Source organism: Anas acuta, chromosome 12, assembly GCF_963932015.1.
Source record: "Anas acuta chromosome 12, bAnaAcu1.1, whole genome shotgun sequence".
NCBI classification, from domain to species: domain Eukaryota; kingdom Metazoa; phylum Chordata; class Aves; order Anseriformes; family Anatidae; genus Anas; species Anas acuta.
This window is the reverse complement of record NC_088990.1, coordinates 9,749,851-9,765,147: the sequence shown is the minus strand read 5'-3', so window position 1 is coordinate 9,765,147 and position 15,297 is coordinate 9,749,851. Positions and strand designations below refer to the sequence as shown.

The 15,297-nt window shown below is 36.7% G+C and overlaps 1 protein-coding gene across 8 annotated transcripts in view; it reads left to right on the top strand.

The window, feature by feature from the left end:
- The window catches only part of ADAMTSL3 (ADAMTS like 3), a 188,830-nt gene that overhangs the window by 149,353 nt on the left and 24,180 nt on the right, over window positions 1-15,297 (top strand). For all 8 annotated transcript variants that reach the window (XR_011100541.1, XM_068695210.1, XM_068695209.1 and 5 more), the window contains 5 exons: window positions 4,862-4,991; window positions 6,070-6,262; window positions 6,948-7,127; window positions 7,920-8,073; window positions 12,450-13,530. Coding sequence is in view for 7 of the 8 variants with exons in the window: in XM_068695210.1 (XP_068551311.1) it covers window positions 4,862-4,991; window positions 6,070-6,262; window positions 6,948-7,127; window positions 7,920-8,073; window positions 12,450-13,530 (1,738 nt within the window). In the remaining variant the exon portion in view is untranslated. The remainder of the gene's footprint in view (window positions 1-4,861; window positions 4,992-6,069; window positions 6,263-6,947; window positions 7,128-7,919; window positions 8,074-12,449; window positions 13,531-15,297) is intronic.

Here is a 15,297-nt window from a genome sequence, read left to right as displayed (position 1 = left end):
CCCCTCTCTGAATGAGGGAAAAATCTGCAGGGTCTAAGTAGGCTACAAGGTTTATAGCCACTGTATGAGCAAAGACTGAACTGCTGCTTCAGTGCTTGTCACTTGCACTTTTCTTTCTTTTTCATTTTTTCAATCTTGATACAGACTAGACTTTTAATTTAAACTCTCTTCTGGCCTATCTCCAAACCAAATGTAAAAATGCACATGGTAACATTGCTTTTGAGGTATTAGAATTACAGAAAGCGAGCAATCTGCAGCACATTATCTAACGTCACCTTTACTTTCCAGTTCACCCTATTTACGGGGTTCTAGAGCATTGCTAACATAAGTCTTGGGTCATTTTGTGTACTTTCTGCACCAAATCTGTGTGGCTTGTCAAGCAGCATGTTGGGTCCTATAAATCTTACTGTCTTTGAGGACTGCTACATTATATTATGCCTGCTATCATAACTAATACTTTCATCCATGAGTACAAACAAAAGATGTCCAGATTAATTTTCACCAGGCAGACATCACCTTTAACACCTGTAGGAAACTGTAACAATCCTGAAAACTAAAGTTCTTCAGTACTTGAAGAAATTCCAAGCTGAAAATAAGCCAACAGTGTGCTCTGGCGGCAAAGATGACTAGGAGTATTCTTCATAGTAGAAATTGCTTGGAGGTCTCAGGATTTGCCCTCGTTTTCCCAGAATGTTTTTTTTTTTTTTTTTCCCCGATATGAAGAACTTTGGTCCTGATGCCAGAGCCTTCAACATAAGCACAAGTTTAATTTTCATAATATTATGAGTGAGAAGCAATAGTTATTATCAGAATAATGAGTATGCCTGATGAGAATAAATGTTTTTCTTGTAAACTGTAGTATTTTTTTAGTGTTGTCAATCATTTAACTAGCCTACAATATTTTAAATGGATATGTTCTCCACATAAAAAAATAACCAAGCTCTTTCTGGGTCTCTGTTCTAAAATATTATTTATATTCCAAGTACTTCAAAAATTATGATTCAGGCCCTCCAAAATCATTATATAGGCTTAAAAATAATAAGTTTAAAAATAAATACTTAAGCACTTCCTTTTTATTTATTTATTTGTTTGTTTGTTTATTTATTTATTTATTTATTTATTTGATTCCCCCTCCCCCATAGGTTGTGGCTTTGGAACGTTTAGGGTGCAGTCAAGTTTTCTTTTCAGGCTCTTGTCTGGACCATAATGGCTAGAAGTTTACTATTTTATAAGAAACCTGAGATTCTTAAAAAAAAAAAAAAAAAAAAAAAAAAAAAAAAAAAACAACTGGATTCTAGCCAAATTTAAGGTTTTTTTTTTTAAGGAAAACAATGGCTGTTGTGAGTCTTGCAAATAAAGTCAAGATCATTTGCTATATTGTTATAGGCAATTTGGTAACTGGTTACTCCTTTAACTGGTTTCATTAACTACAGAGGCTGTTTACTCTTTTGCGGAAGGAGCATATAATAGGATTGCCAGTGTGAATAGATTTACAGAAAGGCTTAAGCACATGTCAGACTTGGAACTTCTTCTGAGTTGTTTTCAACTGATAGTGCATATTTTTAAGCAGTCATCAAACAGAAAGTGTCTGATAGAAATAAATGTCTGTCCTTCCTCTTCCAGGCACACAGCTGAAGACATCCAGCCTCTTACACTCACAGCAACTTTCAAACCCCATTTTCTTTTTACTCTTAAATACATAAATGAAAGGCAGAAACACAAAGTCTGTGATTTTTCTTTTATTTCCAAGCATTCTGATCTTTTAAAACAGCTTCATACACTGTATATTTCACTGCACAGAAAAGCTTGTAAAAGAATGTAAATGTATGTGGTTTGAATGCTGGGTTAAAATAGAAAATATTCTATTTCACTGAATAGTAGGATAATTACTACAATAGTGCATCAGATTACTGTAAAAATACTTAATGCTCCCTGCTGCATACATAATGTTTTAGTTAAATTATCTACTATGTTTATATTATAAGCCAAGAAAGTCATACATATAAAACGTTGCTTGTTTGAATAATGGATTTTTCCATTTTCCAATTTACATAGAATAAGAAATTTATCCACGATTGAAGTTCCCAACTAATGTAAAATTATAGTTTGGGGTGAGAAATCTGATTAATTGTTGAGACGTTTTGACAACTAAGCTCAAGCAAATGCTGCATCAATTAGGTGTAGTTATTTATTGAATAGAGTCCTTAAACTGAAAACCAAGGAACAGGAAGGAGGATGTTTTAACAGCTCTGCAATATATGTTTTGTCCTTACAGCATGAAATCAGGCTGCAGTTTTTCTTGAAATAAGGCCCCCATGGGGAGGAATCACTACTTCAGTTTGTGCCCTGTAGTTAAGTCAAATGAAGGATACACAACATTATCAATGTTTTATTCTGGTAACACAGTGAAAGCTAGGTAGGTTGTGCTGAAAGGCAGAAGTGGTTTAATGAACTCCAGGTGGCAAGCTGCAGTCACCTGGTATGACATGCCTTTTGTTCATTTGGCTGACCAATTTAGTTTTTATAACACTGTGATATAAAGTTCCAGTGGGATTACTGCTGACTTAGATGGTCTGAATGGAATTTCATTTCATTCCCCTCCTTTGTGTGAGATATTAAGAAGATATTACTTATCACAACCTGGTCTAGAGCAACATCACGTCTGAGTATAGTTTTCCCACAGGAATGCAGTGAGATCAGCAAAGTTGAAGGTGCGTAGCACAGAGTAGTTTTAGACAGAAAATAGAAATTATGTGGATGCTTTATGTGTGCTTCACTGCTTGCCTGGTAATGTCGTTCGTAAGTTCCTTCTGCCAAAAGACAATTTCTAAAACTTTGTTTCTCACCTGCAGACTGTCAGGTGGGCATTTCCTATGTACGTAAGGGGACAGGGAAGCTGCTCTGGTTAAAGAAACACATGGGGACAGTTGGACAGAAAACTTTTGGTTATCATGGTAGTCAGCTTGGAAAAAATAGTAGAGTTCTAGAAAGCATGTATTTACAGGTTTCTTTTGCTTGAGCATTTCCATGTCTGTGTTTATTGCCTTATGGTCTTTGTTAAAGGCTTACTCTCAGCTCTGACAGTGAAGTATGTTATACTCAATGTGTGTGTTCTATTTTAATGTAATTATCAATACTTTGATGTAATAGCAATGAATAGATTGTCAATCATATTAAAGGTCAGGTCTTCTGTTCTATAAAAATTCATTAGTTTGTAGATGTAGTCAAAACATTTATATAACAAGGTCTTTCTGAACTGCAAATGAGTCCCACAGGGGATCTAGAGGTCTACCAGAGAGCCTAAAAAAATTGGAATGTATGTTATTGTGAAAAATCACTGCTGGTCTATACCTGTTGAAGTGTCTGAAGTAGTTGGACCGGTTTAAGTGTCACAAAGAAGGATCATGACCTGGGCTGGCTTGTTTGCTGGAGTACATCGGAATTATTTATAAGTGGAAGGAACTGTTGGCTCATGAAAAGAATGACAGAGTTCATGAATGTGTTGTAAAAGATGGAGAAATATGGACCCTTGGCATGGACACAGAATTTTGTGTCGGATCCATCAACAAGCCCGCTGAGACCAGAGCAGCTAACGATCAGCCAAGAAACCTTTCCTGATGTACAGTTGACACAGAAACAGGAGTACTTGTAGTAGCCTCTGTGTAGCAATAGCGGTCATGTTGTGAGGTAACGTCATAGGTGATACCATGAAGTGGTTAGTGAAGGTTTCTAGTTAGAAATGCAACCCCTTTTGAAACCTTATAAGTTGCTCATAAGAAAAGAAATAAAAGCTGCTGCTGAAAGCAGCTATGTATCCTTACAAAATCACTAGAGATAGGTGAAGGATAAGGAAATGGATTTAAGCTCTTTCAACTTTGACTCTTTAGAACCCATTTTTACCTGGAAGCAGCAAAATATAGATCTCAGCATTTCAGTGCTTTTCTGTTCTATGGGATTATGATCGTTAACATTGCTCACGTAGAACATCCCAGATACACAGGATGCTCAAAGTACTTCACAAGCTGTCCTGTCTTTTGTGTACATATGGGTGAGCTTTGAAATGGAGCAAGGCTTCCATACTAAACAATGATATATAAGATTGGATAGTTAAAAAGTTTTAATATAGTAATTTTAAAAAGTTCACTAAAGGTGCATTTGCTAAGCTGACTTGTTCTAAAGCAAAATTCTATTACATTTCATTTTCAACTCATAGAAATTTGAGTATTAGTAATCTTTCATGCTTCAGTAATAAGATCCAGGTCTTAAGAGCTGCAGATGAGAAGGTGCCAAGAATGGTCATGAGTAAGGAAAACTCAAGACTGGGTCTGATTTGCTGCCTTCAGCAAAACTATCACACCTCTTTGGACCTTTGTCATACAGGCTATGTTTAGACACCCATTCTCCTGATTTTTGTTTTGCAAGTTTTCTGCATTTTTTATTACATCTTTCACAGATCTCTGGCTCCTTAAATTCAAGGTTAGTGAGAAGGTATCGCCTGTACCCTGGTTTTGGCAATGACACCGTTAGTTGGCCTGAGACCATTATACAGCCAGGCAGATATAGAATCTGCTGGTGGAGAGAGGGAGAAAGAGTATATTTTCTGGTGGTTTTCAAAGAGGTAGAAAGTCAAAGCAAGCATTTTAAATATCACAGGCACAGTTGCTACATATAATTCATGAATACATTTTGAAGATTAAATGGATAAATTATCTCAGTGTTGGTATTGATTTGAGAGGTTACTTTTAAGCCTGCCATCACATTCAGTGTTTGGAGCTTTTTTACTGAGTATTATTCAAGAGTAAGCTTTACAGAAATCTCATCTGTCTTCAATGTTTCATGAATGTTTTCCTTTTTAATCCAGGAACACAAGAAGCCATTGCAATGTGTTTGCATGTAGAAACAAAACAAGCCGTCAATGAAACCCTGTGTGACAATTCCAAGAGACCTCCACCAATGACTCGGGCTTGCAATATCAAGCTTTGTCCTCCAAGGTACACTGTAATAATGAAATTAACCATTTCTTTGCCACAACATAACTTAAATATACATTGATTTTCTCAGAAAAGGTCCAGATTGCAAGACTGTGATCTTGTTTTGGGATGAAATTTCACTACTTCTGTCTTTAACAAAATTTTTGGATTGTGTTTGATGATGGATTGTGATTTTTTTTTTCTTCACTCTTTTTCCACTCTTTACATCTCACTAATTAAACAGGGAAATCTCTTCTGTGTGGATGTTCTCCAGAGCTGGAAAAACAGCCTTAACTGTTTGAAAATTTTCACTAAAAAACAAAGTATATTTACTTTCAATTCTTACTGAATAAAAAAATATACTGAAATTATGATTTAAAGTTATCCTAATTTTATGCCTTTTTAGTAGCCCCATCTAGTTCTTACAGATTTTTTATATGTGCATGGAGATCCTGGGAAAAGAAAAAAAAAAAAAGTCAAAATCCACGTAAACTTAGCTAGTTTGGTCACTTCTAAGGGCCATATGTGAAATTTTGACATGTGTTGCCTTATTTACCCATTTTTGATCTCTGACATCCCTGATCCTTTGCATATTGTTTCTAAAATGTGTTTGCAGAAACCACCCCCTGCTAAATGTAGGGAATAAAAGTTAACAGGAACAGGATGTTTTATAGAAAATGTATACACAATTAAAGTTTTGTAAATGTAAGAAAGGTCTATTTACATATTTACATTTATAAAAGTAAATGTCATCAGGTTGCCAACAGGCTATTTTTTTTTATTATTTATTTCTTGTTTTTGTTTCTTTTTGTGTGTGTGCATGTCTTTTCATGAGAAGTATTCTTCAAGTAAATTCTGGAGTCAAATAAATTTGCTTTGACATAAGTCTATTACTTTATTGTGAATACTTGTGCATTTCTTCCTTCCTGGTAAGTTTATAAATCTAGTTTGGCCTACCAGCCAAACCAATGAGGTGTTTCATTCATCTATCAAAAAATATGCCTTCAGTTATTTTTTGCTAGGTTCTGTTTGGGTTTGATTTCTTCTTACCCAAAGTGAGTTGCTAAAACATGATCTTTTGGCTGTGTTCTTGGAACAGGTGGCAAACCGGTCCCTGGAGACGGTGCTCAGCTACCTGTGGAGTTGGGATACAGACGAGAGACGTATACTGCCATCAGCCAGGAGGGCCTACTGTTGTTACTGAGGACTGCAAAGACAAAAAGCCTCATTCTTTGCAAGCCTGCAACCAGATTGATTGTCCCCCTGTTTGGCATGTTGAGGAATGGCAACAGGTATGACTGGGTTATGGAAACAGTTTAAATGCAAGCAGTGTTCCTCTGGTTAGGTACTTCAAATTTTCTAGCCTGAATAACATAGAACATAGCTTCTAGACATTGAATTTAAGAGTTTTAACTAATTCTGTTAGAATAAATCAATCCAGAATCAAAAATACCTCTTTCCACTGCTATGCCAATGAATACTGACAGGATGAGGTGGTAAGTTGTTGGTGTTTTTTTTTTTTTTGTTTGTTTGTTTTGTTTCCTTTTTTTAAAGGATTTCAAAATGCTGGATATCAGTTACTCCAAACATCACCTCTCTTCCTATACTCTGCAAATGCAATAATATACTTTTGGAGATGTTTGTATGTTTATTTAACTCAAGAACATTTCCTAACTCACAGTAGGTATATTAACTGATGCAGGGCATGGTCAGATCTACGTGTAAAATGCATGTTTTCTTTAAGATTTCTGCTACTTAATTGCATTCAGATGGGTTAGGTTCTCCTAATTTCTAATATACTAACTAAACATTTTAGCCGAAGAATTTTCTACAAGCTGCTTGCTTTTTAATTGAAACTAGATGTCATTTTTCAAGTGTGTATAACTATGGGGAGCCTTGTAGTGTTTATGTGCAATAATGGTGTGATACATAAGCACAGACATACATACAGGTCTACACGCTATGTTCTTTTCTTAGTGCTCACGTACTTGTGGAGGAGGGATCCAGACCCGCAAAGTGTATTGTAAGCAGCTGTTGACAGACGGAAGCTTTCTGAAACTCTCCGACAACACCTGCCAGGAACCTAAATTGCCAACTACTAAACCATGTGCAAAAGTTGACTGTCCTCCTCAGCTCATTGTAGGAGAATGGTCCAAGGTGAGTAGCCCCCAATAAGGCGGGGGGGGGGGAGGGCTCTAAAACCTTCAATTGCAACATGATCTCTATAGAATTCTACTTGGGTGACTAGTGGATGATTGGAGTAGTAAACTCACAGGGTAGCTGAATGTTTTGCAAGACACGTACATACCTGGACTAAACTGTGTGTACAGTTGTTGTGCACCCCTGCCTACAATCAGACTGTTTATGTCCCTCTTCCAGAGTTGTGTTTGGGTTGCTGAAACAAAAGCTACAATGCGTTGCATGCGTTCTGCCAGACATAGTTTGGTATTTAATATTTGATATTTTAGCTATCAATTATTTCATAGTACAGCTTCTTAAAAGAAAATCTTTGCATCATGTTTTCTCCTTTCCCATTTAATGTAAGCATGCTACCACTCCCTGTTCAAAAAGATTTATAGGAGGGCATTTAGAAGCTGCAATTCAAGCTTGTGCAATATGAACTAGGAGAATGGGCTGAGAGACTTGACACAGACTCTTTAGAATGTGCTGATTTGTTTCTCTGAGATAATAGATCACATTGGTCTGTTCTCCCCATGGTTGGACATAAAGAAATACTGTCATGTTATTTTAATTGTTCCCGAGTTGCTTGCTGGAACAAGTTAGATATCTTATAATCTTATTGCTTGGAAAAGTGCAGAGGGTTTAATGTCTGGATAACACAAGGATTCATATGGAGAAGAGAGCTCTCTCTCTGTCTCTCTCTAACTGTTTAAAATTAGTATGTGTGGCATGGGACAGCAAGTTTAGTTTGCATCCTTCCTTTCACAGTGCTCAGTAAGCTGCGGTGTTGGAATCCAGAGAAGGAAAGTTGCCTGCCAAAACCGAACAGCAAAGGGCCAATATGTTGCATTAAATGGATCAATGTGTAGTGGTCTGTCTCCTTCACTGCTTGTAAGGTCTTGTCAGATGAATGCCTGCAACAGTAAGTATGTTACTTTATGTAGTTTCCTGTTGATTTGGAACGATATATTTATAAAGAAATATCTGTACACAGGTTAATTCACTCATCTCCCTATACTTTCATAACATTACTAATCTGGCATAAATGGAATGTCATAATTACTAGACCAGTGATAACAGGTTTGCTCTTAATTTATTTTGTTCCAGTCACAAATAAAGGTCAGGATCTAAAGAAGTAGTTTCTGAATACACTTTAATGTTATGTACCTCTCACACTCATACTCACCTAAATTTGTTGATTTTTTTCTTTTATCCTTTACAGTATCTCAACTGTGAAAACATCCGTCAATTGAGTATAAATTTCAAAGGATGTTAGAAAAGATAAGAATCCAGTTCTGGCTTGTGTTTCCATTGCATGTTTGTATTACACTGGACATTTAGTCTAGTACAGTTGAATTCAAAACCCGACATTCTGTGCCAGTGATAACTGTAGGTGTAATTTCTGTCATTCCTTATAGAAATGAGAATCCCAGTCTCATGAATTTTATAGGAATTGATGACAGTAAACAAAATAACTAACTAACTAAATAAAAAATCACAGTATTTTTATTACTGTATATAAAAATCTATTAAGAAAAAGCTGTCTATAGGAATTGTATAATTTGGGCACAATCTGGTCATGATACTGATGGTAGTTGTACAAATTGCATATGTGTAACTGCCATGGAAATACCTTGCCAATATAATGGTCTAGTGGGAGTTGTCCCTGCCCATGGCAGGGGGAGTTGGAATTAGATGATCTTTAAGGTTCCTTCCAAGCCAAACCATTCTATGATTTCGTGATAATGTATGTTCAATTACATACAGTAATTTACAATGAGCAGTTCTAAATGCTGTTTCATTAAGACAAAACTTGGCCTCTCCCTTCCTTTGTAAACGAGAGTATCATTTTGTAGGTTTGGGGAGCAGGGAGCTGAACAGAAAGGGAAAAAAGGAGACTATCACTTTTTAGGTATGGGGATGAGGAAAACCAAAAGCTTTCATTAGTGGCCTGCTTTTGATCACAGATCACAAAGATAGACATGTTTTGACCCAATCCATAGTGCTATCAAGAAACAGCTACTTTATAAATTTTGAGGCTTTGCTTTAAAAATTATTCACAAAACAAAATAAGAAATAGAATAATTACTGATTCATACATAATATGAAACTTCTTTTCCTGGCCTGCATTTCAGATTAACATGCCAAAATCCTGAGGTTCAAAACTCCACTTAAATAAAGCCCTGTGGACTTTCAGGAATGTCCTTGGCATAAGGTTTAATAAAATATTTTGAGCTGCATATCTATCTGAATTTAATTAATTGTGGATAGTTGAATGGCAGTATAGCTGGTTTGCAAATTGCATAGCACAGACTGATATTAAAATTACATTGTCAGCTTCCACCACAGTGCCAAAAAAGCAGGACACTGGGCTGCATAGGGAATGTGACTGAACTGAATGAATATGGATCAAAGTGACCAAAGTGATCCCACTGTTCTCTCCCTTCATCTCCAGAACTGTTTGCAGCAAGGGAGGCCCTGCAGCTCAGGTCTGCATGGCAAGTACAGAGCAGGAGGGCAGGGGAAGGCATGAGACATGTCCATACCTCTAGTTTCAATCTGAATTTTGCAGAAGGAGCCAGGGCAGAAGCAGCAGCAGCAGGCTTTGGATGCACAGTAACATGCAGGAGGCATTCCTCCTCCTGCAGCTGTGGGTTCAGGCCCCCCAGAAGGGGGAGCGGATAGAAGGCAGGATATAGCATGGCCCTCAGGTGGCAGATGGCTAGCAATGAAGAGTGAAGCAGACCTTAGTGTGGTGCATGGCATGCATGCTCTTAGGGGTTCTTGGTTCTCATCTGCGGCTCAGATGAGTTCCTTCATTTTCGTTGCCTCGTGACAATGCTGGGGCTTTTTATACTTCATCTTTTACCTTGGGACTAGTAATTGAAGCAGTTTTCTACTTAATATTGGACCTATTAAGTCAGAACATTCCTGACTCTGAGAAAAAGGAAATAACACCCATCTACCCCTGAGGTCACCAGGACCTGACGCCCAGCTAAAGCTGCACAGGACCATTAGAGGTCATAGACTCAGATGGATTTGTACCAGGTGATAATGAGGTCCAATGGCTCCAGTACAATCTAATCATTAAGTGAGATTTACCTCGTAGAAAAAACTCTCCCAAACAGTCCATTACCTCAGCAGCTGCAAGACTGGATGATACTAAGGATCTAGAAACACTTATGTGGCCTTATATATTTATATGACTTTATATATTTATATGGCCTGCCATACACAGCTCTGAACTTTGTTTCACTCCTAATCTTGCTCACCAGTCACCAGTAAAAATATACACACCCTTTAGTGTTGAACTGCTAATGAGAGTTAGTGGTCTTTCTTTCTTTCTTTTTTTTAAAAAAAAAAGAAGAAATGGATGAGACTTGTTAACATATTTATAAGTGTGCACTGGATTTAATTCCATGTTGGAATAACTAGTGTAAACAGAGCACAGCCTGAAGTATTTTAATTTGTGTGTTTAAAGTTACACTTACTGTGTCTGTAAGTTGGATTTTGGAAATCGAAGATTTAATATTGGAACATTTCCCTAAAAATAAATATTTGGGGCCCAATAACTTATTAAAAACAGGACACTAGTTTAATAATTTTAGTAAACTAAGTGCCTAAAGCAATTTATTTGTTGTACCATGTGAAATGGTTGAGGGAACCATGTATCTGGATAACAAAAACTGATATAAAAGCTGTGTAATTATGAAACCATGATATCCCCACTGGTCTGAACTCATTACCCAAAACATTGAAAATAACCATTTTGTTTTATAAGCATAAGAATGCACTCTAGGGTGTAGTTCATATAGTGTACACACTTATTGAATGCTTGAAACATTTAGCTTTTCACCTATTTCTTCACAGCATATTTGAAGCATATGTATATTAAGAAGCATGCAGTTTTTCAAATATCGTTTGTGTGCCATCAATGTGGTTGTCATTTTATTTCTGTACCTACCAAGTGGAATAGTAGTAATGATTTCAAATTCAGGCAATTGAGGAGCATTTTTATTTGTGTCCATTTTCTGGCTCATCAACTCATTCTGCAGGCTCAGTGTTTTTCTGTCAAATACCAAAAGGCTGGGTCACCAAATACGATTGAATTGTTTTCTAGCACCAGTGTAGAGTGTTTCCCGACTCTTCCCAGCTGGCCAGTTTCATTGTGCATGGAATGAGCTCAGGGGGTGCATGCCCTTGCTCCCCTCCTAGATTGCTTTGTTTCTCACCTACCTAGTGCTTTTTCAGTCAGATTAGTTCTCCTGATCAAAGCAGGGCACAGTACTTGCCAGCAGTGAGTCAACACAGTGGTATCTGAAACATTGCAGTCATTCTGCTGTTGCCTCCTGTGTGCCTACCCGGCCACTTCTGGGAAAGCCTGCTTGTGGTGGTAGCATTTAAGCAGCACCCTGGAAACCTTTCCACATCCAGCTGTCTGCAGTAGGATGCAGGAGGAGCTTTGTAATACCCAGTGTCTCTGTACCCTGTCTGCATGAAGCTTTATGCAGTATTGTCTGCTTTTGTCAATTCATCTGATGACTGTGTTCGGCCTCTCCAAGTTTTGACTTTTCTCTTTCCTCACTTCCCTCTCTTCATTCTTGGCATAGCGCTGTGAACACCTCATCTTTCAACCTGAAGAAATTACCCTCAGTCAGTGATTACAGGGTGGCTCTGCTTGTTACATGTACTGTGTCTTCATTGACTGCTTCTTTCACCTCCTATGTCGCTGTTTGGCTTCAGTCAGGCAGACAACAAGCAAGGCCAGCCAACAATTTAAATAACAGTCAAGGGGAGCCTTGCTTTTCAGATGGATTTTGTTTTATTTAGGTCGTTCCACACTTGACAGTTCTCTAATGTAGGGAAAGTAATAATGTGTTCAAATTTTTGATTCACTTTTTCCATTCCCTTCATGCCTAGCCTTTCTGAGGCAGCAATAGGAAACATAACCATAATAGGATTATGTATATAATATAAAATAATATATAATATATCTCAGTATACATTTAGGTATGTGTGCACCATCTATGTCCTTCATATAAGTATACATAGTTGGTATCTTCTCATTGTTGGGAGTTTTGGGGAAGAAGTAATAGAATTCTTGGCTGGAGCAGGGGAATGTTATGGTTTCATGTTGTTCATTTTCTTGCATTTTTGTGACTTAGATAAAAGCTCAACATTTTGCAATCTGACTTGAACAAAGTCAGGAAAAATTCCGTCAAGCATTCTGTGAAAAGCAGATTTTGTAAGCATGAGTGCCAATGATTAGATACTTTTCAACACTTAGTTTTCTTTCAGAGATTAAACCAAAGCTTCCAGAAAAGTATTCTGCTCATGGACCTCAGATTCTCAGTATACACCGAGTCTATATTCAGACCAGACAAGAGAAGCGCATCAATTTTACCATAGGAAGCCGAGCATACTTACTTCCAAAAACATCTGTTGTAATTAAGTGCCCTGTACGAAGATTCCAGAAATCACTTATCCGATGGGAGAAAGATGGACAACATTTACAAAACTCTAAAAGACTTGGCATCACCAAGTCAGGGTCACTGAAAATACATTGTCTTGAAGCAACTGATATCGGTGTGTACCGGTGTATTGCAGGCTCTGTGCACGAAACATTTGTACTCAAACTCATTGGTACTGATAACAGACTGATAGAACCACCAAACCTTAGAAAACATGCCAGTGAAACTGCTAATGTAGATCACAACGAGGCCAACAGCTTTGGTGCCAAATGGCATAAAATGAGCAAAATGTGGCAAATGTGGAGTAAGAAGAATGAGCTCTATCTGGGTGACAGGCAAGTAAATGATCAACCATTTCTGAGAAATCTTGAAACCTTTGGGAGTAATTCAGCAGAAGAATTTAGCTCTCGAGAATTCAAGAATAAACGACTGGAGGCAGCAGTTCTCCAAGGTGCCTACAGCATGGATACCGTGCAGTTTGAAGAACTAATAAGCAACATGAGTCAGCTCATTGAAACTGGAGAAGTCAATGATGACTTGGCATCCCAGGTCATTTATCAATTAATTGCTGAATTATCTAGGCTTCCACAACCAACCACTGAAAAATGGAAGGGGGCCCAGGATGAGAAATTTGCCTCAAAATTCACAGGCAAATCACCAAACAAATCTGAACATTTTAGCACAAAAGCTGTTGATAAATTAATGTTGGACCAGAAGGTTCCAGTTATTATGAGGCAAAGGGAAATTCCTGGAGTTTCCTTTAACAAAACAGTAACTGTACGAATTGGAAATACAGTTTTTCTGACCAAAAATACTCATGCTGTCAATCTACTGTGTGAAACAGCTGGTATTAGTGAAGTGAAATATACTTGGACAAAAGATGGGGAGACATTAAAATCCTCTGAGAAGTAAGTAAATATCTTCTTTGAATGAATTATGTCACTATAAACTGTTAAAATACACCCTGCTGTGTAGTGTTAAAACATATACTGCTGTAAAAATGAGATAAGCATGAATCCTGTGCCTTCCATCTTTTTATTTAATTTGTTTTCTTTCAAATGTCTGTCATGTTGTTTTGTTTTACCAACTTCCAAGTGTGTGTCCATTTCCACAATATTACATGCAAGAATTGATTATTTTTTTTACTAGGTTAATTTTGGATGTAGCTGTTTTTGTGATCTGCCTTAAACATTTCAGCTGCATCAGAAAATGAACAGATTTATACTCAATTAAATTAAGACGACTATTGGATGGATTTGTTCATATACCAGATACAGTGAGATCACATTAAAAACTTCTGCTGTGGTATAGATGAAAGGCAGTATTTCTTATGCCTCATCTTATGGAGGGAAAATATCAGTTGTGTCTTCACCATCCTTCAACATGGAGTAAATTTTTAGGTATATCTGTGTCTGCATAACTTAAAATAAAAAAATAATAATAATAAAAAATATTTTTTTTATTTTAGCTTTTTAAATTTTTTAATACTTTAGAACTTGTAAAAATTTCTGCTAAGGACAGTGCAGTGCAAAAGAAAAACTTCTAATACTATCTCATTTCAAAACTACACCTGAAGAACAAGTACAGCAAGTGTATTATACTCAGTTGTTTACTCAAGACAGAGCAAATACCTCATTGTTGATAAATTAGAAACTCACCTGATAATACTAACATTAGCTTTGTTGGAGAGCCTCTTAGAATTATAGCTAGCTCTTGAGTAATGAAAAAAAACGATTCTGTAATTATAGACATTTTTGGATATTTCTCAACATACTTAACTGATTAATCACACTGCCAAGAAAAATATACTTCTGCAGGGCTATCAATTAAAGCAAAGACACCAAACCAAACCATTTTTTAAAGTGCAAATGTTTATGGAACCACGTAGCTCCCACCAGTTGTTTATTTTGTTAACTGTGCATAATTTCCCACTAATTTGTTGCAAGTGATACTTTCGGGTTTTTTTGGACATCATGGTGTTTTGTTTATTTGTGAGCATCTGTTTTATTCCTAATGTCTACTTTCATAAATTGCCTTTATTTTAGCCCAGACTGATATTCTTGCCCTTAGGATACATTGGCTACTAAGTTTTCTTTCCCAACCTTTTTTTTTTTTTTTTTTCCATGTTAAGCTATCTTATGCACAAATGCATATATGCATTTATATTCATATATGTATATACATTTGTGTACTCAAAAACCAGTGACAGTAATAATACCGCATCTGAAAAAGAATGTGGGCAGGTAAGTAGGTTTTACTGCAATGCCACCTCACATATCTTACCCTGAGATGGCAGGCAAGGTGTTCAAGACACCTGTGAGTTTTTGGTAGAAGACTTCAGCTTTAATGATGATATTAAAATTAACAAACTAACTACAGTAATTTGGGAGTCATATTAGTCCATATATTTGCTAAATCCTGCAAAAAAAAAAAAAAAACCAAACAAAAAACAAACAAACAAACAAAAAAAATAAGCTTGCTAAGCAAGCTAAAAAAAACAAGCTTGCACTGGAGAAATTAATTTCTTGCCAAGCCTAATACTTTTAATTGTGGTAGTCTGATTTCTTCATGCTGTCATTCCCGAGGGATTCTGGTTAGCAGTAGTAAATTTGCTGTCTTTCAAAGGGCAGCAATTAGGACACAGCTTTGCAGAAGAAGGATATCTGAAGATTCTT